The sequence below is a fragment of the Macadamia integrifolia genome, chromosome 11 (assembly GCF_013358625.1).
Source record: "Macadamia integrifolia cultivar HAES 741 chromosome 11, SCU_Mint_v3, whole genome shotgun sequence".
Lineage (NCBI taxonomy): Eukaryota > Viridiplantae > Streptophyta > Magnoliopsida > Proteales > Proteaceae > Macadamia > Macadamia integrifolia.
In genome coordinates, this window is record NC_056567.1 from 6,500,002 (window position 1) to 6,527,391 (window position 27,390).

The following is a 27,390-nucleotide window of genomic DNA, read 5'->3' on the forward strand; positions in this document are numbered from 1 at the left end:
CTCAAAACAGTGGGGTCTTAGTGACGGCAATAACACCAAGCATTAATGGCCATAGAGATCCTAGGCCCGTCGATGGAAATGTAGCTTATTATGGCATATTTAAGGAAGTCATTGAGTTAGAATATTCTTTGAATCTAAAAATAGTGTTATTTCGATGTAACTGGGTTGACTAACAAGGGGGTGGTCAAAGATGACTTTGGGTTTACACTTGTAAACTTCAATCACTTGAAGCATACTGGGGTAAATGAAATGGATGAACCATTTGTCTTTGCTACACAAGCAAATCAGTGTTTTATGTACAAGACCCCATAAAATCAGAATGGCAAATTGTTATAAAAACATTGATACGTGATAATTATAATATGGAGGGAGATGTACCTGAAGACAATGTTCAAAATTGGAAAGAGATATCACTTCAAAACATTGACAGTAGAGGGGGATAAGCTAGTGAAGATCATATCGATCTTAGTTTGATAAGATCAGACATGGAGGGAATAATAGTGGCTGCGCCCTTAGAACTAATCAATGCTTTGCAAAGCAACACATAAATTTATTGACTATGATTTTTTGTATATTTTGTTTTAAGGTTTAGTATTTTATTCAAAGTGCAAAAATCAATTAAATGTTAGCTAATAGTGTACGGACAATAGTACTTACTATTCAAGTGATGTTGTTTTATGGCAGTTGTAGAAAAGGAATAATGATCATGTGGACGTTGCTTCTACGAGTGCGGTTGCACCGGGTATGGCTATTATATTTTTATCAACATATAATGACATATTTAGTTGATTTTATGATATTTAGTTGATTTTATGATAATGTATTCACTTTTTTTATCACTAAATTGTATTTTTTTCTTGCTGTAAATTGTAATTTTACATGTAGACAATCGTCGTAAGAAACGTGGTCGGTCAAGGGGATTCACTACAACTTCTTTGTCAAGTGGCCAAAAGGTAAAAGTTAGGACCAATCGTTATCACCAAGGGGTTGGTAAGGAGGCATCACGATTACTTATATGGATGGACACACATGTAAGGACACCTACCACGATGCCACTATATTATTGGGAATGGCGGAAAGTTCCTCAATACTATAAGGAATTAGTTTGGGAAAAAGTTACGGTATGGTGACACCAACATTAACATTTTTAATGTATGATTTTTGTAAAGTGTTTTTATTTTATTTTTTTAATTAATATACCACATTGTTCTGTAGGACTATTATGAAATTGAAATTTTAGCAAAAAAATGGGTTATTCGAAAAATGGGTATCCGGTGGAAGGACTTTAGGCTTGAATTAAAAGAAATATATGATAAGTCAACGATGATTGATGAATGCTTTGCAAAACGTGATGTCCGTGTTCCATTGGATCAGTGGAAATACCTTATAGATATGTGGGGTGATTTGAAGTATCAGGTAATGATGCCTATACAAACCTGTTACATGTTTTCGTATTTGCTTCTTGAATATTGTATGATTTGTGTTTTTACTATGGTAGGAAATGTGTTCGCGGAATAAAGAGAATAGAAAGCAATAGAAAATGAGTCACACTGCGGGCCGACAAAGTTTTGCCCAAGATTTTGATATAAAGGTTGGGCGAATATATGCAATGTTTGGGAACTTTTAATCAAAACCAGTCTTTTTAAGCTCTGGATAATTATTCTTCCACAAAAACACAGAAAAAGTACCTTTACTCACCCTTCACGTCTCCCTCTCTATCTTATCACAGTCTATATAAGTCTCCATGCATGTTCTTTTGTTTAACAAAAACTACTCAGTACCCAGCCCGCCTTCGTTCCTGCTGTAATGGCAACTGCTGTTCTTTCCAAGCAAACATTATCCAAATGGTTCTCCAACAAGAGTTTCGTGCTAAGTGCCCATCGCCTTCATCATCATTCCAAACAGGAATCAAACGATGAACTCCAACAAATATTTCGTCGCTTGGACACTAACGGTAACGGAAAGATCGAAGGCTTTGAACTCAGATCCTACTTTGCCCCTATAAGGGAGTTCATGCCACCTAAGGAGGCTCAAGGTGTGATCAATGAACTGGATGCAGCTGGTGGCGACAATTTGACGCTAGATTTTGACGATTTTGCGAAGTTGATGGAACGTGAAGGTGGGAATGATGACCTGAAAAGAGGGTTTGATATGTTCGCATTGAAGGGTTCTGGGTCCATTACAACAGAGGGCTTGCAGAGGATCTTCAGTTGCCTTGGCAACAAAATGTCCAATGAAGAGTGCAAGACCATCATACAGGCATTCGACCTCAACGGCGACTGTGTGATTGACTTCTCTGAGTTCCAGCAGTTGATGGCTTAGTCATATTAATGTTTGCACCTGTTCTATGAGTGTGTGTTAGTATATGCAAATAAGTTTACAGACATAAAAATAATGGCCTTAACGCTGTAAAATGTCTGTAAGACACCAGGTGGGTGTCCTATGTTATTAATAATTCTGAACAGGTTTGCTATAAATTATGGTGTTCAAACTTTGTAATGTCTTGTTATCTCTTAAGTTGGCAATTTGCTATTGCAATTTGAGACTTGGATGTCTCTTGAGTGTCCTCATGCTCCAAAACCAAAGTAAGCAAGAGGGCACTGGAGGACAGAATGCCCTTAGAGCTTACATTAAGGAAGGAGACAAAACGAATCCCAAACATAGTTTTAAAAAGCTGATCAGATCGATCCGGATGGCTTCGATTGGATTGATATCGGACATGATTCCCTAGTATAATTAAGCATAAATATAAGACTCTTAATATATTTCAGTTTTTTATTTGGTTGATGGGTGAGCCCAAGCCCATGAGTAGTTTATATAGGGCCCATAGCAAAGTAAATTGGGGGTTTTATCGTTGCTTTTATTCTTAGTGGTAAGAATTTAATTAGGTGGATGGTTGAAATTGTTTACAATTTTCATTAGGTATTTCCTTTTCTTTAAATAAGTAATGGGAGAACAATGTAAATTAGATGAGATTGAGTATGGTGGGAACGAGCATCTGGAATCTGGGATTTCATATCACAATCCAAATGTAGAGGTAAGGAGTCCTCCGGTGGTGTTGGGACAGGAAGAATATGTTGGGCTGCAGGCTACGCGTCCTATGGCAACCACGATGGAGATGAATGCCAATGGTGGTTCTGCAAGGTCTTTTGCATCAGTGGTGGGCCAGCCTGCCCTACCATTGATTGACAGTCTTCCATCGGCTGTGAAGGGTCTTCTTACAAGAATCAAGATTCCACAAAGAGCATAAAATAGACAACTCAGTAAGCATCGTTTTGCTCTTCTCGGGCAAATGTGTCCCCGACCTATCCCTATGGAATCTCTACAAGTTTTTGTTAAAGATAATTGGGGACTAATGGAACAGGTGGAGATACGATCCCTTGGTAAGGGATTCATAATGTTTCCATTTATGAATGAAGTGGATATGGCAATGACGTGGCGCAGGGACCTGTTCATGTGGAAGGACGTATCATTCGTTTCCAGAAATGGAGGCAAGATTTTTATACGTCGAAACAGGAGATTACTAACAGATTGACATGGGTACGCTTCCCCGATTTTCCTCAAGAGTATTGGGATGAAGAAATCATTCTCTCCATGGCCAAGGCAGTGGGAAGGCCGATGGCGATTGATTGGAGGACGCATGACTCAATGTACGGCCATTTTGCTCGGGTTTGCGTCGATATTGACGATTCAATTCCTCGGGTGGCGGAATTATTTGTGGAGAGAGAGCGGCAAGTTTCCAATGAATCTTATGATTTTAAACAAGAAGTTGTATTTGAGAACCTGCCGGAGCAGGATTCGACTGATCAAGGTGGCATGGAGGATACTCGCCGCCGGAATCCCTACAGTCAGAGATGGGTTCGGCGACCTGTGGTACGAGAGGTGAATCCACAAACAGTTGAGGCAACGGCTGATTGCTCTTCTCCAATTAAGGAAAATCCAGATTCTGAGGGACGCATGGAAATTATAGGGAGATCTCCCAATATTCCTCAAACTCCTGCTATGGTAGGGACGCCTATCTTGGAAATTTCTCAGAATTCGGTGGATTGTGCTCTAGAGGCGGCTTTTGGAAAGTCACTAGATGGGTCCCATAAGGCTTAATTGACAAATTCTTCTACGGGCCAGTCGGTATTAGGCCCAAATGGGCAAGGTAGTGGGTCAATTGCTATTGTGCTTAATGTGGAAAATGATGTGGATCGGATCCATGGGTCACCTCTTCATCTAACTTCTGCAAACTCAGTTGAATGTATTGACAATGGAAGGACTATAGTGATGCACTATGACCTACATCAGCAGAATCCTATTGACTCCATGGATGGATTTCAAACAGTGGTGCGTAGGTCAGTCTTCCCGCCACGAGGACATCCAAACATTTTGCGCCGTATTGCTAGAGTCCAGGAGCTGCTAGAGATGGATAGAAATTTGCAGAGTAAAGGGACGCCTAACCCTAGTAATGCTTCTCATTCCCATTAATCCATGAAGTTAATGTTCTGGAACATTAGAGGAATTGGGAACAAATGTGCTAGAGTTTCTTTGCGTCATTGGCTTAAGTCACATGTTCCTTCAGTTTTTTGTGTAGCTGAACCTAAGGTGGGTCCGGAGAAATGCCCAATGAAGCTGTTCACTTCAATGGGATTCTCTTCCCAGTTGTTATGTAACTCTAGGGCGGATTCAACTCCGAATATATGGATTTTATGGAAGGAGGAGATAAAAAATCCGACCATTTTATTGTCTTCCACGCAACACCTGTCTATATTACTTGAGGTAAGTGGGAAGCAAATTATTCTTTCGGTTATTCATGCCAGCTGCTTTAAGGTGAACAGAAGACTACTTTGGCTCGATCTGTGTAATGTTGCTGGGTATGCTTTGCCATGGATGGCTATTGGTGACTACAATGAGACGCTTTTCTCTCATGAAAAGCAGGGCCTCGGCTCCTTTAGTGCCAGTTCTGCTGAAGAATTTGCAGCTATGATGGATGTCACACCTTTGATGCCTGTTGCTTTGGCAGGTTGCAAGTTTACATGGTCTAACAATCGATGGATTGGCAATGTTCGCGCGGTATTGGACAAGAGTTTGTGTAATGAGAATTGGATGTCAATGTTCCCCGCTTGCTCGCAGCGAATAATTTCTCAAAATTATTCTGATCATTGCCCGGTGGTGGTCACATGTGGGGGTGTTCCCCACCCGCTTAATATGCCATTCCGTATGCTACGGTTTTGGGCTGAGCACTCGGATTTTTTGTGCTATGTGCAAGACTCCTGGTCAGCGCCTCTAGCATGTACGCCTATCTTTGTTTTTACAGGAAAGCTAAAACGATTGAAATACCACCTTAAAAGTTGGGCTAGGGAGAATTTTTCTGATATCGATCTTGAAGTGAATAGAACTAAAGCAGTGCTAGAGGATGTTTGAAAGGCGATTGAGGTCAATGGTTTATCTAAGCCTCTCTTTGATCAGGATGCTGTTGTGAAGAGGGATATGGAAGTTGCTCTGTAGCTTCAAGAGAAGGTGTGGGCTGATAAATCCCGTCTAAAATGGCTTTGATGTGGGGATAGAAATACAAAGTTTTTTCACTTATCTACAAAGATGAGACGGGTGAAAAATCAGATTAGAGAAATACACACTGAGAATGGGGAGGTGCTGTCTGCCCCAACAGATATTGGCCAATTCGTCTCGGCTCATTTTGATGAATTTCATAAAAAAGATGGGAAAGTCAAGGAGACTGACATTCTTTACAATATTCCAGGGTGTATTTCTTTGGAGGACAACCTTTTCCTGACTGATACCCCCTCTAAGGACGAGGTTAAATCTTCAGTATTTGACCTAGATCCTGACAGTGTTCAAGGTCCGGATGGCTTTTCGGGTTTATTTTTTAGAGTATGTTGGAGCATAATTGGCCCTGATTTATGTGCTGCAATAAAAAAACATTTTAGAGAAGGGGTGATCACGAAGGGGGTCAATTCTAATTTCTTAACCCTTATCCCAAAAGTGCCTAGAGCTTCTAAGGTCAGTCAATTCAGACCTATATGTTTAGGGAATTTTTTCTTCAAAATAATCCCTATGATTTTAGCATCTCAGTTGACTATGTTGCTCCCAAAATTAATCTCTGAGGAACAGGGCACATTTCAGAGGGGTAAAGTGATATCTTCAAACATCTGCATGGCCTCAGAGTTGGCTAATCTAATGCATATTAAATCATTTGGAGGAGGATTGGTGCTAAAACTAGACTTTATGAAGGCTTATGACACTCTGGATTGGGGGTTATATTCGATGTCATGAGGAAGTTTGGTTTCTAACAGCTAGTTATTGACAGGGTACATCAAATCCTTGTTTCTACTCGGCTCTAAGTTCTCATAAATGGAGGCTCGGTGGGATTTTTTGGAGTGGAGTAGGGTTTGAGACAAGGGGACCCCCTGTCCCCTATATTGTGCATCATTGCTGAAGAAGTATATTCAACAGATCTTAGGGGAGCTAAGCAAGCTTCTACCCCTTCTCACCTTTTATATGCAGATGATATATTTATATTCATTAATGCAGATCTTAAGGGAGCTAAGCATGTTATGAGATTTTTTGATCTTTATCAACAGTATTCTGGTCAGATTATTAGTATGGAGAAGAGTAAGGTATTCTCTGGAAAAATACCAACAAAAAGAAAATCTCATCTCAAAGAGGTTATTAATATTCCGGAATGTAAGTTTCCAACCCAGTATTTGCGTGTGGAGATTTTCAAAGGAAGGGTGAAGAGGGACTTGAGTATGCCTTTGGCTAATAAGTTCAAGGGTAGGCTGGTTGGGTGGAAGGGGAAACTTTTATCGCTAGTAGGTCGTGTGGAATTGGTTAAATCGGTGATGGGGAGTATTCCAATCCATAATTTTTTGTTTATCTCTGGCCTTCCTTTGTTATTTCTCAGATGGAGCGATGGACTAGGAATTTTATTTGGAGTGGCGAGTTGGATACTACAAAGGCAATCACGGTTAGATGGGATATGGTCTATAAGCCACAAGCTGAAGGTGGTTTGGGCATTCGAAGGCTGAGAGATGTGAACCTTGCTATGTTGTTCAAACTTACTTGGTTTATTAAAAATGATAAGTCATTGATTGCTGCCTTTTTGCGTAAAAGATTCCTCTCTCCTTCAGGGAAGCCAAAGTCCTCATATATATGCTCCTCTATTTGGCTAGGAATTAAAAAGGTTTGGGATTTTGTGAAGCAGAATGAAAGATGGGTGGTAGGGAAGGGTGATTCCATCTCTTTCTGGTTTGATCGATGGCTCGCAAATTACTCAGTGGCTGAAAAGGTGGGTATCAATGATAATGAGATGCTCCATGCTAAAGTCTCAGATTTCATAGTCCAGGGAAGGTGGGTTTTACCTACTTTGAGTTCCTAGCCCTTGATTTTGATATGCTCTCAAATTGAGAATTTTCCTCTTCCCTCGATCACGTGCCAAGATCGGAGGGTATGGTCTCTTACCCAGTCTGTGAGTTTTCAGTGTGTTTTGCTTGGGATGCCCTTCGTGTGCTCGAGGCAAAAGTGCCATGGTATCACACAATTTGGAACAAGGGAACTCTTCCTTGAGTTTCAACTCTGGAATGGTGCATAGTTCATGGAAAGTTGCCCACAAATGATCTAATTAAATCTCGATCAGTTTCCATGGCTTCGCGATGTTCCCTTTGTTTGTCTGAATCAGAATCCCTAAATCATATTTTTCTTGATTGCAGATTTTCCAGTGAGGTATGGTGTGAAGTTTTGAAAATATTTGACATTCACTGGAAGGGTTTTGCTTTGATTCAAGAGCTCTTCTCATGGTGGAAAAGGAAGTATATTTCAATCCCTTTAAAGCAGATATGGAATCATGTTTTTCATAACATCTGGTTTGAAAGGAACTCTAGGCGTCACGATAGCAATCTCAGAACCTCAAGACTTGTGGTTAAGGCTGTTTTGAATGATTTGCATGCCATATCTCTTGTTCACCTAGTCAAGATCAAATCTGTTAAAGAGCTGGTCCTATCGGCCTCTTTATGGTTGACAAGGGCAAATCCTAATCCTCAACAAGTTATGGAGATAATGTGGAATCATCTTTTTTTTTCGCTAAAATTTTATTTCATAAGAAGACATAAAAGAAGAAAAATTACAACTCAACAACCAATCCAACAATAAAAAGAACCAATAGCCTCCCTATCCTCCCACCTTCGGCATTGCCATCAGCAGGAGAAAGGGAAAACTCTAAGGGAATCTATAATTTGGTCTTCCCTCGGCATCTCTAGAAAGAAAATCCCCTATGTGAGGAGGCAATATCACATCAACTCCTGAAATACCACTCTTAGCCGCATCTCTTGCCAAGAAATCTGCCACTGAATTCCCCTCTCTGTAATTGTGAGAAATTTTCCAAGAAATTTTTCTCATGTAAGGCTGGAGATATAGCCACCTTTGCAAAACAAACCAAGGAATCTTCCTTTGCTGAATTAAAAACACAACAGCACTCGAGTCTGACTCAATCCACAAATGTTGAATGTCCATGTCCTTGGCTCGCATCAAACCCTCCATCAGCCCCTCTACTTCAGCCTCAAATACCCCTGTCACTCCCATATATTTTTTATATGAACATATCACTTTACCAAAATGATCACGAAAAATTCCTCCCGCTCCAGCGTGCCCAGGATTTCCCAAAGAGCTCCCATCAAAATTTAATTTGATCCAATTGATGGGGGGTTTGCACCAATAAACCTCCAAAATGTGACGACGATTATCTTTTTGGATAGATAATCCCAGACGTTTGCAACACATAAGGTCTACCAAGGAATTAACTCCCTTTGCTATAGGAGCATTTCTTCTTATTTCTTCAATCACCATAAGCGAGGTATATTTTGTTATCCGCTCCACACCCTCATAGACTCTATTATTTCTTTCCCTCCACAAGTGATCTATAACAATACCAAAACCCATGGTCCACGCCTCCTTGCAGCTCACATTTTTATTATTTCTTTTCCACCATTGGGCGAGCTCCAAAATAGAGACCTGAGCACTCCATCTAAGGTTAAAACAGTGACATAAATCATTCCAGATTTCATTAGAAAAAGGGCACTCTATAAATAGATGTTGCATTGTCTCTTCTGCTGCCTTACAAAGGACATATTTGCTTCTTACACCAAATGAGCGAAGCCCAGGGAACCGTTGGCTTTTTTTCTCTAATATCCTCCCACGCAGATTTCAAATTAAAATTCCCATCATAAGAAAGACTCCAAACACATCTGTCAACACATTCATAATTTGAGATTTTAATTTGCAAAACAGCATTAAAAACATCTGTCATGAAGCATGAATTTACCACAGGTATGTTCCACCTATGATTGACGATAAATCTGTCCACCTTTCCATCAAGCATCGATCTATCCACATCTTCCACACACTCTTCCAGTGCAAAGCCTCCCACCCAATTATCCTTCCAAAATTTTATATTGCGACCATCACCAACTACCCATCTCTCCTTAGAAGAAATAAAATTCCAAATTTTTCTAATGCCAGGCCATATGGAAGAAGCACTATATCCTTCCTTCGGTAACCCCTGTTTATTTAGGAATCTAGCTCTCAAGAATCTACTGGCCAAGGAATTTTCATGCTTGATACGCCATGCTGTTTTACAGAGCATAGCTTTATTCACATCTCTCAATCTTCTCAATCCTAACCCCCCTTCCTCCTTCGGCTTACAACATTGATCCCAATTAACAATAATTTTTTTTGTGGCATCAATCTCTCCTGACCAGACAAAATTGCGCATCCATCTCTCCAAAGTTGTAATTAGCGACGACGGCCACCAATACACAGCAAAACTATGAGCTGGCATACTCATAATCACCGATTTCACTAATTCAACTCTTCCTGCCAGGGATAACATCTTGCCCTTCCACCCAGCCAAACGGCCTTTTACTTTGTCCATAATAGGCATCACAAAATCTTTCTTAACTCTACCTTTAAAAATCTCCACCCCCAGGTATCTTGTAGGAAATGTACAAAGGGAAATCCCCAATTCTTCTACAATAGCCCTCTTTCTCTGAGAAGATATCGAGCCCACAAACAATTTACTTTTCTCCAAATTGATACATTGGCCAGAAAATTCTTGATACATGTTAAGAAACTTCTTCAGATGTCTAACATATCTGATAGATGCATTAGCAAAGATGAATATATCGTCAGCAAACAAACTGTGAACTGGCGTCATCACATCACGAGGACCCTTAATAGGCTTTAATTTATTTTCTTCCACTAGTTTATTCAAACCTCTGCAGAGAACCTCTTCAGCCAAAATGAACAGCATTGGGGAAATAGGGTCCCCTTGTCTCAAACCCCTCTCCACTCCAAAATATCCAATCGGACCACCATTGAAAATTACAGAGATCTTCGCAGAGACCAGCATCTGGTAGACCCATCGAATCCAGGTCTCTGAAAACCCAAACTTTCTCAATACATGAAAAATAAAATCCCAGTCAATTGTATCGTAAGCCTTCTGAATATCTATCTTCACCCCCATGCCACCCCCTCTAGTCGCAGAGAACATCATATTAGATAACTCAGAGGCAAGGGTAATATTGGAGTGAATGATTTTTCCCTTCTGGAATGCTCCTTGCTCCTCCGAAATGAGCCGAGGCATCACCTCAGAAAGTCTTAAAGCCATTATTTTAGAAACAATTTTACAAAAAAAATTGCCCATGCATAAAGGCCTAAACTTATCTAAAGCATTTGCCCCTTCGATCTTCGGGATTAACACCAAAAAATTGCTATTAAGACCATAAGGCATTCGACCTTTACTGAAGAAGCCCCTAATAGCATTACAAACATCATTAGAAATTATAACCCAGCAAGATTTATAGAACATACCAGGAAAACCGTCTGGGCCTGGAGAGCTTTCCGGATCAAGGTCCCAAACCGCTTTTTTAATCTCATCATTAGATGGCATCGCGTCCATCCTCCATCTATCAATGTCCGTCAAAACCTTCGGAATGCAGTCCATCATTTCCATGTGGTCAACAGTAGCCGATTTTTTTAAAAAATTTTCATAATAGCTCTTAGTAAAATCCTCCAACTGCATCTTCTCATTGATGATCTGACCTGAATCAGTTTTCAGATATCTAATGGTATTTTTCATTCTTCTCACCTTCACAGCCATATGAAAGAATTTCGAGCTTCTATCTCCCTGAGTTCTCCATCTAATCCGAGCTTTTTCAGCCTAGAATTTTTCATATCCCTCCATTGCCTTCAAGTACCTAGTTTTTGCATCAGCTTCACGAGCAAAATTTTGATCGTTCATACCAATCTCCTCTATCTCCTTTTGAATCTCTTCCAACCCCTTTAGCGCCTCTTCCTTTTCCAAATTCACATTGGGAAATGTTTCCCTAGCCCACTCCTTAATCACAATTTTCAATCTTTTAATTTTCTGACTAAAAATATAGAGAGCCGATCCAGACATCCATTCATCCCAGGATTCTTTCACAATTTTTAGGAAATTTTCGTGATCAATCCAAGACCTCTGAAACCTGAAAGGGCAATTAGAGGGCTTCACCAATGCTTCTGACACCACCAATAGGGGAGAATGGTCTGATGCACAATTAGATAGCACCTTTTGGTGGCAATCCTGAAACTCTGAAATCCAAGCATCTGTGCAGAAACTTCTATCCAGAACTGCCACAACATTACCTCTTCTTCTATTATTAGTCCAAGTATACTTTCGACCCTGTGAAGGAATCTGAATAAGGGAGCAGCTATCCACCAATGCCCCAAAATCTGCCGCAGAGCCTAGATTAAAAGATCCTGGACCTCTTTTTTCATGAGCATACAGAGTAGCATTAAAGTCTCCAGTCACCAGCCAGGGGATGCCTTGACCCGGGTTCGATGCCGCCAAATTACTCCACAAGTCTCTCCTTGCTGCTCTGAAGCAATTAGCATGAATAAAAGACACAGTGAAGATATTCGACTGCCACTGCACACGTAAAGTAATATGTTGATCAGAGCAAGAGACACCTTGCGGCTTAGACAAACTCCTTCTCCAAACCACCCACAGATTTGGAACCTTATCCTACCTATCATTATGAATAAAATCCGCTTCAAAATCAAGATTATTGAAAAACCTCTTTGGAAATTTCTGCACCTCCAACATAGGTTCAGCTATGCATATAATTTATGGGGAACTCATCGAAACAATATTCCCTAAGGCCAACCTAGCAGCCTTCTTCTTCATTCCTCTGATATTCCAAAATAAAATCTTCATAGTCATTTTTTTAAGAGAGCCAATCTGTCAGATTTTCGAGCAGTTTGCTCATTAAGGGAGAAAGATTTTCCTTTTTGCTGTCTTCTCCCCTCCATATTGCTCTCGAGGATGCTCACCATTCTATCAACTTCTACCACGTCTTCATGATACACAATCATAACCCCGTCCTTGTACTGCAACTGAGTTTTTGGATTATCAATTTGAGGCTCGAACCTCACATCCCTACCCTCTTCGATCTCACCATGCTGACCTGAACCAATGTGATCCTCCCTGCCATAGATAGCCTCATCCTCCTCTGAAATGGGAGAGTTACACCTACGGTGATCAATCTCTGCCTCATCTCCTGGTTCAGATATATGATCCATATCCGCTCCATCCACCGACCCAGATTCCTCATTGAATGTAGACACCAATCCATTACCCTCCATACTGTTAACTGCACCCATACGATTGTGATTTGTTCCCATATTGGTAGACTTCTCTAAGGGAATAATTATTTCAATATCTCCCTGCCCCTGCACACCTTCCTTAGACGTTGGACTATTGTCCCTAATCTGAGTTCTTAATATGGTAGGAGGCTGCCTCATATGGGTAAGATTTCTACCCAAATTGGAAACAAATCCTTCACCCAAACCACCGCCCTCTGAGCTGGATCTCCGCCCTGCACCACCTTCATTCACCATGGTTGCCGCCCCAGTGTCTCGAGCATCCACCTCCTTCTTCTCTTTGCATTGGAACAAAGTATGCCCGATTTTTTTGCAAAAACCACATTTAGCTAACCCATCTTCATATACGATTAACTGTTTAAACCAAAAAATCTCCCCCGTTCCTGGTTGCTTTCTTTCCACCTGAATCTCTTCCACCCTTTTCTCCCCAATTATCACTTCTACCTAAACACGCGCAAAATTCCCCATTGCCGCCGATCTGGTGCGTCTGTCCAGGGCCACAGGTCTACCTGCCCCTTTAGCCATTGTCAACAAGATCTTCTCATGCCAGTATTCCAGGGGAAGGCCTGGAAATCTGATCCACACCAGTTTGGTTGGGTTGTTCACCGCATGCACATCAAAATCTGGTTTCCAGCGTTGGAATCGAATCAATTGTCCTCTAACCTTGATTAGGTTCCTTCTCCAAATGGCAGACATATCTCCTTCCAACTCAAACTGAAATAAAATGAAGCCTTTCCCCATAGGAGACAAAGAAATTCTCCCCTTCAAATTCCACCCCTCTCCTGCATCTTTACGAATATCATTCATAGACATAAATTTGAAGTTTGCCCTACCTATCAAAGCAAACTTGAATTTTTCCAGCCTCTCCTCATATGCCTCCTGCGGGATGATAATCTTAGTGTGCGCCCCAGCATGAATTGGATCCGGCAACTGCTCCACGTCCGGTAAAGCCTTACCCACAACAGTAGAAAAAGTTTTCTTCACACCATCCCCTCTATCTTTCTGATTTCTGCTGTCATCCACCTTAGTACTCAGATCTTCTTTGGCTTGAAACTCAGATTCTTCTCTAACCGCTTCCGATGCATCCTTTAATTTAGGTTTCCAGAAATCAGTAAGGCAAAGTTGCCTGCCCCTATCCGGCGGTCTTCCTCCCCCTAGGTCATGATCCATATCTCTACCATCATCTACCACATTCAAAAACGCCATCGTCTCCCCAGATTTCTGGTTCAGTCGCTGCACCCTGATAACTTTTCCTATAGATCACCTGTATCCTTCGGACGCCGTGAGAACTTCAGATCTGCTCGGATCTGCTCGGATCTGCTCGGATCTGCTTTCCTCTTCTTCCAAAGTCGTCCTGAGATTCGAAAATCTCCTCAAGATCTGCTCGGATCTGCTCGGATCTGCGACTTCACTGTGTTCTCTTGGCCACTAAATGGTTTTCTCACATAGATGTTGCAGTTCATATCGTATATCCGATCTGACGACTTGTTACTGCTATTGTCGATGACTCGATGCCCCAGTTCCGACGAGGCGACGACCTGCTATTGCTGCTATCGACGCCTGAGTTTCCTTCGATCGGCTGTTGTCGGTGCCCGAGATCGATGACTGCTACTGCTACTTTCGACGAGGGAAGAAGAAGAAGAGGAAGAAGAAGACTGCTACTGCTACTGTCGATGACTCGACGGCAGAGTTCCGACGACTAGCCAGTTCACCACCCATTCACTCAATGTGGAATCATCTAGTTAATGGCTGCATCAAGATAAACATTGATGGATGCTCTCTTGGGAACCCGGGATATGCAGGCACATGGGGAATTTTTTGAGATCATGTAGGGCGTCCTATGAAGTGTTTCTCTTCATTTCTAGGAATCTCAACAAACTATGATGCTGAGTTTGTTGCTTTCTTTGAAGCCATCCCTATTGCCAACGAGCTAAGTTTGTCTTGGATTGAAGTGGAATGTGACTCACATTCAGTTGTTTGGTGTCTGCAAAATAAGATTATTCCCTGGAAGTTTAGACAAAAATGGTTCTCCTTGCTGAGATATTTAAATGATGCTAGATGGAATATTAGTCACTGCTTCAGAGAGGTGAATATGGTAGCTGATAGCCTTGCTAAGCATGCGACATCAACAAGAACATCAACATTTTGGAATGAAGCTCCTAGATTTACTGTTAATGATGTTGATTGGGATGCCATAGAGAGACCCCAGTATAGATTCAAGTGATTGGTTGGTTGATAGGCTTTAGATAGATTTTGTTTGCTTAGTTTTCTTCTCTACTGATGGCGATGCCAAAGGTGGAGTTGAAGATTAGGTGTTGATCTATTTTCGTCTAGGTCTCTTTCTGTTGATGGCAATGCTGAAGATGGAATTGAGATTTGGTTTTCTGTTTCAATTATGCCCAAAAGGGTTTCTCTGTATTTTATTCATTATTTTTTTTATAAAATCTTGCTGGCCTTTAGCGAAAAAAAAAATGTAAATTAGATGAATATTGAATTGAATTGGGAGTTTTTTATTTTTTTATTTTTTTTTTATTTTTATTTTTTTAAGTTTTGAAGAACTTCACATTTGGGCAACATAAAACCTAGAAATGAAGAAATTGCCCAAATTTTCTAAAACCCACATTCCCATTTGTCAAGACTACAAATTGGGAGAGGGGTTTAGTGTAGGAGACTTATCCTAGCCAGATTGATGGATCAATTTGAGTCCACGAGCCCTCCCTAGTGAAATCCCCAATTTGGGTAACTAAACCTTAGAAATGGTTTAGCTAAACTTACTGGGTGTCATGGATAGAATCTAGAGTTGCCTCACTGGCTGGAAGGGAAAACTCTTGTCTATGGTAGGTAGGTGCAGCTGGTCCAATCTGTGATCTCAGGTATGCCTTCACACAGCATGTCAGTGTACTGGTGGCCCTCTTCCATGATATCTTTATTAGAAAAGTGGATGAGAAATTTCATTTGGTCTGGTGACTTAGACTCTTCGAAGGCTATCACTGTCAAATGGAATCAGGTTTATAAACCAAAGGAAGAGGGGGGGGTCTAGGAATCCGTCGGCTAAGGGATGTCAACTCTGCTCTGTTATCTAAACAGGCGTGGAATATTAAGCATGGCTCCTCTGGTCTGAGCTCTTTCTTCAAACCTAGACATTTGGTGTCTAATGGCTTATTTAAAATATCATACACTTCTTCCTCCATTGGACTGGGTATCAGAAGAGTATGGAAGTTTATTTCTAGCAAAGAAAGGTAGATTGTGGTCAATGGCAGAAAAATAAATTTTTGGAAGGATAACTGGGTTGGTGACTCTTCTATTATGGAGCATCTAAACATGGGAAAAGAGGCTTTTTCTGAAGCAAAACTTAAAGTTGCTGCCGTCATCTCAGAAAATCAGTGGAACCTTCTTGAGGTATCTTCTACCCTTTTGAAAATATTTTCAACATGATTCCAAGCATCCCCCTACCTTCGTCTTTTGTTGAAGACCATTGCTTCTGAAACTGCATCCCTTTGGGAACTTTCTCCACATTCTCTGCTTGGGCGAAATTCGTCGAAGAAACCCAAAAGTCCCTTAGTTTTCAATGGTTTGGAGATCAAAGCTGCAGCCAAGACAAAAAATGTTTGCTTGGAGACTTATGAATGGCAAGTTGCCTACTGATGATCAGATTAGAGCCAAGAGCGTCCCCCTCCCTTCTCAATGCTCTCTTTGTCTGATGGATGAGGAATCAGTGAAGCACCTCTTTTTAGACTGTAGGTTCACGAGGGAAGTATGAAATAGATTCTTTTCCTGCTTTAATTTGACCTGGATTAATCATTCAAGTATTCTTGAATTGGTAAATTGGTGGATTAGAAAATGTAGAGTGATCTCTGTGAAGGATCCATGGTTAGCTGGCTTTATTCTTATCTCTAACCATATTTGGAGAGAAGGAACTCCAGACGATTTTAGACGTTATCTAGAGATACATTATTTTCAAAATGGTCAAGAGAGATCTCAGGGAGTTTGCTCTTCACTTATAGGTCGTAGTAAACCACATTTCAGACCTCCTTATTTGCAGGAATCTCGGTATACAGGGTCTTCCTAACAAGCCGCAATCCTTCTTGGAAATTATCTGGTGTAAACCACATGTTGGGTGGGTTAAACTCAATGTTGATGGGTGTTCATTAGGTAATCCTGGTAGAGCTAGTGCAGGGGGTCTATTCAGGGACAGCCTTGGTCGATCCATTGAAGCTTTCTCAATTTCCCTGGGAATCCAAAATAATTTCTATGCCGAGTTCCGTGGTCTGATGGAAGGTTTATACAAAGCTAAATTGCTAGCATTCCAGAAACTTTGGATAGAGTCAGATTCAAAAGCTGTGGTGATGGCAGTTCAGGGAAATCATATTCCTTGGTTTGTGATGCAAGATTGGATAGGTATTGCTCATTTTCTGTCATCTATTGAGTTGAAAATTGCCCATTGCTTCAGGGAAGGAAATGTCATCGCCGATTTCCTCGCAAAGCATGCTGCCAAAAATAACTTCTCAGGAAATGTCATGTCTTTCCCTTCTCATATCAGGGATAAGCTGTTGCATGATGCTGTAAAAAAGCCTTGCTACAAATTTTATTTTTAATAATTGGTTTTCCCTGCTAATGGCAATGCCGAAGGCGGAGAATTTCCATCATCTCTCTTCTGATGTACTTTGTTTCTATTTATTAATTTTCGATAAAAATTCCAGTACCTTTAGAAAAAAAAATGCTTGAAATGCCAATTATTTATACCAGTCCCTTGGCAACATGCGACAAAATTGTCTTTCATGTCCAACCTACTACTTTCCGCCATGTAGGAAATGAACATATTGGGGCTTTCACACCATTTTGATCCCAATTTTGACCATGCACAACGTTAGTGTCAGTCCTTCAAATGACCGATACTCCACCTCGAACCTTGAAGATTAGGCCACCGTGTTGATCTCGAATCAACCTTTCCATGTAGATCACATTGTTATCAGGATCATCCAATGAAATTCATAAAACATGCATGCCTCTCAAGTACCTCGACTATTATCTTCACCGTGAAGCGTCTGCCTACGCTCCTCTAAGTACCTCGACCACCATTTTCACCGCTAGGCGGCTGCCCATGCACTTCTAATACCTCAACTCAGTCCTCAGCCTTTGGCGACATCCACATCTTATTCTCCCTCCCCCCCTCGCCCCTCCCTTCAAGTATCTCTAATAAAAAATCGTGTGCTCGGACGTCAACCTAAGAAACTGAATCTCTAGATCCTTCGTGTGTTTTCTTCTGGCAAGAAATGAGAAAACAATGAAAGCTAAACATTAGAAAGCACAAGCTTTCCTTTACATGAAAAGCAGCTTGATGGGCTTTGTTTACATTATTTACGTTATTCAAAAAAAAAAAAAAAAAGCTTTGTTTACAGCGTATCGAGGTTTAGCTTTTGCAGACGTTCCCATGAACATTGGTTGAGAAAATATGCCAACAGTGCAATGTTTCGGAACTTTAAACCAAATCCAGTCCTTTTCATGGTTCTTTTCCATGATTTGGATACTTATTCTAGCACACACAAAATGATTTGGCTGTTGCCGACCCAAGCTCAAGTTCGTTGGGCGAATATATGCAATGTTTGGGAACTTTTAATCAAAACCAGTCTTTTTAAGCTCTGGATAATTATTCTTCCACAAAAACACAGAAAAAGTACCTTTACTCACCCTTCACGTCTCCCTCTCTATCTTATCACAGTCTATATAAGTCTCCAAGCATGTTCTTTTGTTTCTATCACAGCCACGAGCAACAAGCAACAAACACTACCCAATACCCAGCCTGCCTTCGTTCCTACTGTAATGGCAACTGCTGTTCTTTCCAAGCAAACATTATCCAAATGGTTCTCCAACAAGAGTTTCGTGCTAAGTGCCCATCGCCTTCATCATCATTCCAAACAGGAATCAAACGATGAACTCCAACAAATATTTCGTCGCTTGGACACTAACGGTAACGGAAAGATCGAAGGCTTTGAACTCAGATCATACTTTGCCCCTATAAGGGAGTTCATGTCACCTAAGGAGGCTCAAGGTGTGATCAATGAACTGGATGCAGCTGGTGGCGACAATTTGACGCTAGATTTTGACGATTTTGCGAAGTTGATGGAACGTGAAGGTGGGAATGATGATCTGAAAAGAGGGTTTGATATGTTCGCATTGATGGGTTCTGGGTCCATTACAACAGAGGGCTTGCAGAGGATCTTCAGTTGCCTTGGCAACAAAATGTCCAATGAAGAGTGCAAGACCATCATACAGGCATTCGACCTCAACGGCGACTGTGTGATTGACTTCTCTGAGTTCCAGCAGTTGATGGCTTAGTCATATTAATGTTTGCACCTGTTCTATGAGTGTGTGTTAGTATATGCAAATAAGTTTACAGACATAAAAATAATGGCCTTAACGCTGTAAAATGTCTGTAAGACACCAGGTGGGTGTCCTATGTTATTAATAATTCTGAACAGGTTTGCTATAAATTATGGTGTTCAAACTTTGTAATGTCTTGTTATCTCTTAAGTTGGCAATTTGCTATTGCAATTTGAGACTTGGATGTCTCTTGACTGTCCTCATGCTCCAAAACCAAAGTAAGCAAGAGGGCACTGGAGGACAGAATGCCCTTAGAGCTTACATTAAGGAAGGAGACAAAACGAATCCTAAACATAGTTTTAAAAGTCTGATCAGATCGATCAGGATGGCTTTGATTGGATTGGTATCGGACATGATTCCCTAGTATAATTAAGCATAAATATAAGACTCTTAATATATTTCAGTTTTTAATTTGGTTGATGGGTGAGCCCAAGCCCATGAGCAGTTTATATAGGGCCCACAGCAAAGTAAATTTGGGGTTTTATCGTTGCTTTTAATCTTAGTGGTAAGAACTTAATTAGGTGGATGGTTGAAATTGTTTACAATTTTCATTAGGTATTTCCTTTTCTTCAAATAAGTAGTGGGGTTTTTTTTTTTTTTGGAAAGAACTTCACATGTTCCAAGCATTGAAAAGCTTGAAGATAAGCTTAGAAGTGCTTATATCATGCCGGATTAGCACATCACTACTCTCTATCATTCTTTGGAGAGTTCGATAGCCAATTTCAAATATGTAGACTGCATCATATTGATACAATTTTTACCCAATTATAATGGATCAATGAAAGACTGACTGAATATATAGTTGCTTCAATGGCTACAATAACTATTGTGGATGGTAAGGCCTAAGTGAAATAGTGGTTCTAACTATATATCTCTTCATTATAGGTTTTTTTTTTTTTTTTTTTTTATTAGATTACAGTTATGTGAGAAGCTTACTCATCAGTTCCATCACCTCTATTGATGGCAATGTTGAAGGTGGAAGAGTGGGATTAGTGGTCGATCTCTATAATCTATGTGGAGATTTCCTTGCTATAGCTTGATGTAATACCCATTTTTTATTTTTTAATAAAGTCTGGGAATTTCTAGGAAAAAAAGAAGCTCACTCATCTCTCTATTCTATGTAAAAACCATTCGTGGGCTGCTCATCTTACTTGATCACTTCAGCTTACTGAGATATTTAGCTTGTTAGCTTTTTTTTCATGTTCGAGATTGGGGATTTCCTAAATGATTTGCAAATAATTTAGGAAAGTAATATGATTCCCCCAAATTTTTATCAAAGTAAAATAAAAAAAAAAAATTCATATTTTCTTTGTTTTTTATAATAATTTACAAAATTAATAATTGGGGAAAATGTTTGGTCTAAAGTAAAACAACTACTTCTTTTTATGCTAAAAGGTAAATTTATTAAAATGGAAGAAAAAGGATCAATACAAGAAAAGAAAGCCTCAAACTCGTTCTCTTTAACCCCACCTTCGGCATTGCCATCAGCAGGGGAAAAGAGAATGCCTTAACCAATCTATAGTTAGGTATGCCATTTGCATCTCTACATAACAAATCAACAATGTGCGGTGGAAATGATACATTTGATTCTGATAACCCAGTCTTTGCCGCATCCGTAGCTAAGTAGTCAGCTATAGAATTTGCCTCTCTGAAATAATTAAATAATTCACATATAATTGTAATTGGACTAAAATAATTCAGAATCAATGTGAAACCTAAATGAAAAATAAAAGGACCAAGAATATGACCCCAAGTTGTGACATATAAACAATTAATACGTGAGATCAAATCTTGTCTTAAATAGTCCAATTGTTATGACCAAATTTTGGTAAACTTTTTACATATTATTAAATTTGTTCAAACCGAAAATTTTCAGATTTCTAATCAATTCCAAGTATGAATACTTATGACTTAATAGAAGTTAAAACCTTGCCATAAGTAAGTGGTAATCAAGTACTTAATAGCGATACCTATCAACCTGATTGGGTGCTCAAATTAATTTGGACTTAGATTTTGTGATGGGTAATTTCTAATTGGATACCTACTAAAACTAACTTGAGGAGCTCAGTTGTGATAATCTGGAAAGATTTCGCGAAGGGATGACTCGTCCCAACCTCTGGTCCCCCTTGCCATCATATTTAAAGAGAGTATCCCCTACCAAATGGATTAATTGGATCCATCCAAGGGTGGCTTGATCAGTAGAGGAAATATATTTTATTGTAAGTTGTCATTCATCACCAATGATCTTCCATCTCTATGAGTTATGAAAACTTTTGAATTTTTTGGTTTTCAGCAAAGATGGTTTATTCAGCAAAGATGGAGGGGTATTCTCTCTTATTTGGGTTGAATTTCTTTGAAAGTCACTCATTGCTACCGCGAAGCAAATGTGGTAGCCGATTTCTTAGCGAAAACAGCAGCAAGATTTGAATCAAATTCCCCTATCGAGGCCTAGCCCCTTCTCACCTCCAGGGAGCTGGAATTGGATGCGGCCCAACGGCCAAGATTCTAATTCACTTAGTTATTCGTTTTTAAAGTTTTTTGTTGGTTTGTTAGACTAAGGTCTGAGGTCCTCTCCTGCTGATGGCAATGCCGAAGGTGGGGTTGATTTCAGTTCCTTCGTCTAAGCATTGTTGAGTGTATCATTCCTCTTGTATATTCTTTCCTTTTATTAATCCAATTGATCTTTAGCGAAAAAAAAAATACTACATTGTTCTATAGGATTATTATGAAATTGAAATTTTAGCAAAAAAATGGGTTATTCGAAAAATGGGAATCCGGTGGAAGGACTTCAGGCTTGAATTAAAAGAAATATATGATAAATCAACGACGATTGATGAATGCTTTGCAAAACGTGATGTCCGTGTTTCATTGGATCAGTGGAAATACCTTATAGACATGTGAGGTGATGTGAAGTATCAGGTAATGATGCCTATACAAACCTGTTACATGTTTTCGTATTTGCTTCTTGAATATTGTATGATTTGTGTTTACACTATGGTAGGAAATGTGTTTGCAGAATAAAGAGAATAGAAAGCAACAGAAAATGAGTCACACTGTGGGCCGACAAAGTTTTGCCCAAGTTTTTGATGTAAAGGTTAGTTTCATATCATGTGAACTACACTTTATTGGATCATTTGAAGAGCCGATGATGGTATATTTTGTATTTTTTTATCCTTTTTTTATTTTATTAGCTTCAGGAGACTGGTGAAGAACCGTTAAAGATCGACTTTTACAAGATAACACATGTGAAAAAGAACTTAGAACCGGTTGATGAAGAATCAGGCAAAAAGCTGGTATATATTGTGTTTTTTATTCATAGTTATTGGGTCCTTGATCATTGTTGGTAGCTTGCTCGGTTTGCAATAATTTGTAGAAAGAGATGGAAGATAAGTTAGCGGTGTTGCCATTAGAATTACAGAAAAACAAAGAGACTCATGAGTCCATATGGACACAATCATTTGATGAGGAATCACATGGCCGAGTGCGCCTAGTTGGAGTTGGGGTAAGCCCAAAAGACCTTGAATCGTCGAAAAGTAATGCCATGCTCAACTGGAAGAACAAAGAGTTGCAAAATAAAGTGGAGATGCTAGAGGAGAAGATGGAATTAGAAAGGAAGAAGAATGAAGATGTGATTAGCAGTATGCAATCACAAATTGAAAAATTTACCCAACTCTTCATGAATAGAAGCTTGCAAGATTCAGTTAATCTAGGTAAAGATTAGGTCTTCTCAATTTTGATGTTAGAGATTATAGTTTTATCGATAACAATATCCAGAAGTTTGTGATCATCTTTTGTTTTGAAAAACCAGGAAGTAACTAATGGAGAATTCAGCTTCTACATGAATTTTATACATTTCCTACTCTTGGGTAAGACAATTCTTCCTCTCATACATGAAAGTATATATGTTAATTTTAAATTTTGATTTGTTTCATTTTGTACATGTAATAAAGTGTATGAGGTTATTTTGTAGGAAAGTAGAATAACTCCTCCGTTTTCATGATGGGAATATTGTCCCATTTTCACTTCTTATTCTTCAGTTTAACTTTTGTATGAAATCATTTTCTGTAGGAAAGACAGTATGATTGCTACATCTCCTTGGTTAACTAGAATTCTTCATTACTTCCAGACTATATGTCCAATCTTAATGAGAATTTTGCTTCTATTGTATTTTTTTTTTTTCACAGTTATAAATTTTGAATCTTAATGAGAATTTTGCTTCTATTGTCTTTTTTTTTTTTTTTCTCAGTTATAGATTTTGAATCTTAATGAAAATTTACTTCTAATGCCTTTTTTGTTTTCAATTTTAGATTATGAATCTTAATGAAAAGTTGCTTCAATTGTCTTTCTCCTTTTTCAGTTACCTTTGAATACATGTCTAAGATGTTCTTATCAATTAGATAAATGTGCTTGTTGACTGAAATTTGTTATATGTGCAAGTTGACATAATTGAGATGCGTTTCTCTTATTCTAAGGGTTTATGAGATAGAAAATGAGGGCATCATGCTAGCAGGAGAAGTGAATGAGATCCAAGACCTTGACAAATCAAATTTGATTTACATTTCACATGATAGGAAAAATATATCTTGCTACTTTGAGTACAATGGTTTCGAAGTGTTTTCAATTTCTTTTGCTTAGGCTTAGAGAACTGAGTCTGTAGAACAATATTTTGAAATGATCTACAATCATTTTCTCTTTTGTCAAGACTTGTTTAATCATCTCAATCATTTCCTCTTTTGTCAAGACTTCTTGTTTAATATTATTTGTTTTTTTGGTTGGGTGAGTGTGGGGGGTCTATAATTGTCTAAATCTATGCAAAGGGGCAACAGCCTTAAAGGGTCTTGAGGTGGCAAAGATTGGTGCATTATAATTTAAAAAAAAAAAAAAAAAAAAAAAAAAAAAAAAAAAAAAAAAAAACCCTATAGGGGTGCTAATAAAAACAAGTGAATAATCATATCATTAGCGGTACCGATCCGTCCCAATATACGTTTTTAGTGGCGGTATGTATTCTACCCCCAAAGAGTACATCTTTAGCGAGGGTAATTTTCCGCCCCTAAAGAGTACCTCTTTAGCAAGGGTAATTATCCGCCCCTAACGAGTACATCTTTAGTGAGGGTCAATATCAGGCCCTAAAGAGTACATCTTTAGTGAGAGTACTTAACCGCCCCTAAAGATGACCTCTTTAGCGGCGGATAATATAAGCGCCCCTAAAAACTCATTTTACGTGTAGGAGAAAAAAACTGCCTCTAAGCATTAGCGGCGCCACATTTAGTGATGGGTATGCGGCGGTAAAAAAAACCGCCCCTAAAATCTTCAGGGGCTGTTTTTTTAGTTTTAGCGGCAGTAAAAAAACCACCCCTAAAGAGCATTTTTTTTTGTAGTGAGTTGTGTTCACAATCATGTGATTCCTTGGTGCTTTGAACAAAATTGGTGACATCTAAAGCAGTACTTGGACAATATAATTTAAAAAATCCCACATTGTTACAGCTTTACAAGGAGATAACTCAGTAGCGGATAAACTAGCCAAACATGCTGCAACATCTAGAAGTACTACTATCTAGGATACAACTCCTCATTTTGTTAATCATGAACTAAATTGGGATTTTTAGTAGAGATCGAGATATCGGTTTATGTAGTTTTCTTTTGATTGTTTGCTTTTTTACTGATGAGCATGTTGAAGGTGGAAATACAATCAAATAGATCTCTTTTGTATGCTCTCATTCTTTCGTTCTATTAATGAAATTCACTTGCTGAGTTTTGGGGAAAAAAAGAAAGAAGACTCTTTATGGCGAAGAAAAAGATATGACTGCATTTATTGATACGGGGTTTCAAATAAATTGTTCTATTGTACACAGCTATGGCTTGTCACAAAGTATACAAATAAGCTCCAACCCATGCTAATTAAAGTTGTCCGGTGAAGGATCTTCCACCTCTCAAACTCAAGCAGATAGTTGGTACATTTTCCCTTAGGTGAGTTGACTTAAATGGTGTTCTTGGTCTTTTTACAAACTCGATAGAGTTGAATTCTGTAAAATGAAGGGATGTTGATGTAGTAGCACTTGACCAGTCAGATCAGCATGACTGACTTTAGAAGCAAAGAGCCAAGAAGAACTGGTCCAATCTAGGGTTTTGGTCCAACAAGGGTTGGAAGTAATTTACTTAATAATTTATTTATTTTATTATGTCTTTTATTAGGTGGGCTAAGTGTTTATGTTCTCTCTGCTTATTTTTTTGTAGATATTGTTTTGAGCTCTTGCACTGTGTATATTTTTTTGATTTCAGTAAAAATGAATTTCTAACAAAACAGACGGTTGAGTACGTAGTAGTTTGGAGTAGAGTCGGTTTAATTAGAACTCTTCTTCGCTTTTTTTTACTTGTTTCATTTTATAGTTTTTATCATTTTTAGAGTTAGGAGTTTTGATTTCTCTTTAAATACTAGTTAGTTTTTTGAGTTCTAAGTAAGTGTGTGGAAGAAGTGGAGAGAAAAAATGGTAAGTGGAGAGAGAAACTTTGCGGTGGAGGAGATTGGGATTCTGGCCGGAGGCCGCCCTCCTGATCGCGCAAAGCAGAGGCTCATCACGGATTTCCTGCGGCCCCAACAAACTCTTGGGACAGGTTGCACGCCTGCACCTGCCGTGCCTACTGTGGGTGTTTGCAATGCTGGTCTTTCTTCCCTTCCCAAAAAATCCTACTCTAAGGCGGTTGGAGGCGTTCTCCCTGATGTTGACGACCTACCTGACCCTATTCATGCCGGAAATCTCATTAAAATCGTGATTCCCCAAGATGCCTATAAGGAACGTCTTCTCCGATATCGCTTTGCTTTGGTGGCCAGAATTAATTTTCGTTTTATTTCTTTGGATGAAGTTCGAAAGGAAGCTGTGAATTCTTAGAACCTTAAAGAGAAAGTTTTTATCAAACTTATGGGATTAGGCTACACTTTATTCCAATTTGAGGCTGAGAAAGACATGACAAAAATCTGGAAACAAAGTCCTATCAAGATCGGACGGCAGTTTATTCGCTTCCAGCAGTGGAAGACAGATTTTAATATCCATGATAAAAGTACTATTTCTAAGCTTGTTTGGATTCGATTTCCTGGGCTCCCCTTTGAATATTGGCACGAGCGGATCCTCCTATCCATGGCAAAAGCCGTGGGGCGTCCCCTGGACATTGATAAAAGAACACGGACTGCATCCATAGGGAACTTCGCTCGTGTCCTCGTGGAGATAGATACTTCAGTGCAGCGGTTGGAAGACGCATTGGGAAAGTGTGGAATTTGTAAAAAGCTTGGTCATACCATCCAAAACTGCAAAGAGAAACACATCGCCGATTCCGCACGCAATGACAAGGATGATACTTGTGGTGTTGTTGAGGCTGTTTGGGTGGAGAAGTCATCTTTGGGGGCGGCTGGTGTGGAGGTTTCCGGCAAGAATGGTCGAGATTCCTCACCTTGTAGGGAAAAAATGAGATTTGCTAGAAAGCCAAATCTCCCTTTTCAGCAGTTCAATTTTAAACCAGAGTTTGAAATGTGGTAAAAAAAGGCCTTCAAAATAGTTGAGTTATCAATAGAAGGGTATGACAGTTCAATGGTTGAAAAAACACAAGGGCAAAGTCTGAAAAAAGACTTTTGACAGATGCTTTCTTGGAATTTCAGGGTGTTCAGAAGCTGGAGGCATATTGAGAGATGAGATGGGCACTGCTTTAATTTGCTTTACACATTATGAAGGTATCGGGACAAATTATATAGCAGAATTCTCTACATTTTTCATATGGATTCAAATGGCACGGAATAATGGTCTCGATAGACTTTGGATTTAAGGTGATTCTCAGGCAGTTATGAGTTGTATTTGCAATCATGTGATTCCTTGGTGCTTTGAACAAAATTGGTGGCATTTCAAGTAGTACTTGGACAGTATAATTTGAAAAATCTCACATTGTTACAACCTTACAAGGAGATAAACTCAGTAACGGATAAACTAGCGAAACATGCTGCAACATCTAGAAGTATTACTATATGGGATACAACTCCTCATTCTGTTAATCATGATCTAAATTGGGATTTTCAGTAGAGATAGAGATATCGGTTTATGTAGTTTTCTTTTGGTTGGTTTGCTTTTTTATTTTTTTTGATGGCCATGCCGAAGGTGGAAATACAATAAAATAGATCTCTTTTGTATGCTCTCATCTTTCATTCTATTAATGAAACTCATTTGCTGAGTTTTAGGAAAAAAAAAAGAAGACTCTTTATGGCGAAGAAAAATATATGGCTGCATTTATTGATGCAGGGTTTCAAATAAATCGTTCTATTGTACATAT

The 27,390-nt window shown here is 39.3% G+C and overlaps 4 protein-coding genes across 4 annotated transcripts; 3 read left to right on the top strand and 1 right to left on the bottom strand.

The window, feature by feature from the left end:
- The first annotated feature begins 1,806 nt into the window (after positions 1 to 1,806).
- Positions 1,807 to 2,322, top strand: LOC122092878 (probable calcium-binding protein CML41). Its single transcript, XM_042663184.1, has one exon. The coding sequence runs from the start codon at positions 1,807 to 1,809 to the stop codon at positions 2,320 to 2,322; it is 516 nt and encodes a 171-aa protein (XP_042519118.1).
- A 3,261-nt stretch (positions 2,323 to 5,583) lies between these two features.
- LOC122092879 lies at positions 5,584 to 7,381 on the top strand. The gene is made up of 3 exons (XM_042663185.1): positions 5,584 to 5,842; positions 6,535 to 6,815; positions 6,908 to 7,381. Exons 1-3 carry the CDS (start codon positions 5,584 to 5,586, stop codon positions 7,379 to 7,381), a joined length of 1,014 nt encoding a protein of 337 aa, XP_042519119.1.
- Positions 7,382 to 13,143: 5,762 nt separating this feature from the next.
- LOC122092880 lies at positions 13,144 to 13,905 on the bottom strand. The gene has a single exon (XM_042663186.1). The coding sequence runs from the start codon at positions 13,903 to 13,905 to the stop codon at positions 13,144 to 13,146; it is 762 nt and encodes a 253-aa protein (XP_042519120.1).
- Positions 13,906 to 21,846: 7,941 nt separating this feature from the next.
- Positions 21,847 to 22,801, top strand: LOC122092881. Its single transcript, XM_042663187.1, has 4 exons — positions 21,847 to 21,936; positions 22,082 to 22,174; positions 22,272 to 22,373; positions 22,454 to 22,801. The coding sequence occupies exons 1-4, from the start codon at positions 21,847 to 21,849 to the stop codon at positions 22,799 to 22,801; spliced, it is 633 nt and encodes a 210-aa protein (XP_042519121.1).
- The last annotated feature ends 4,589 nt before the right edge of the window (positions 22,802 to 27,390 follow it).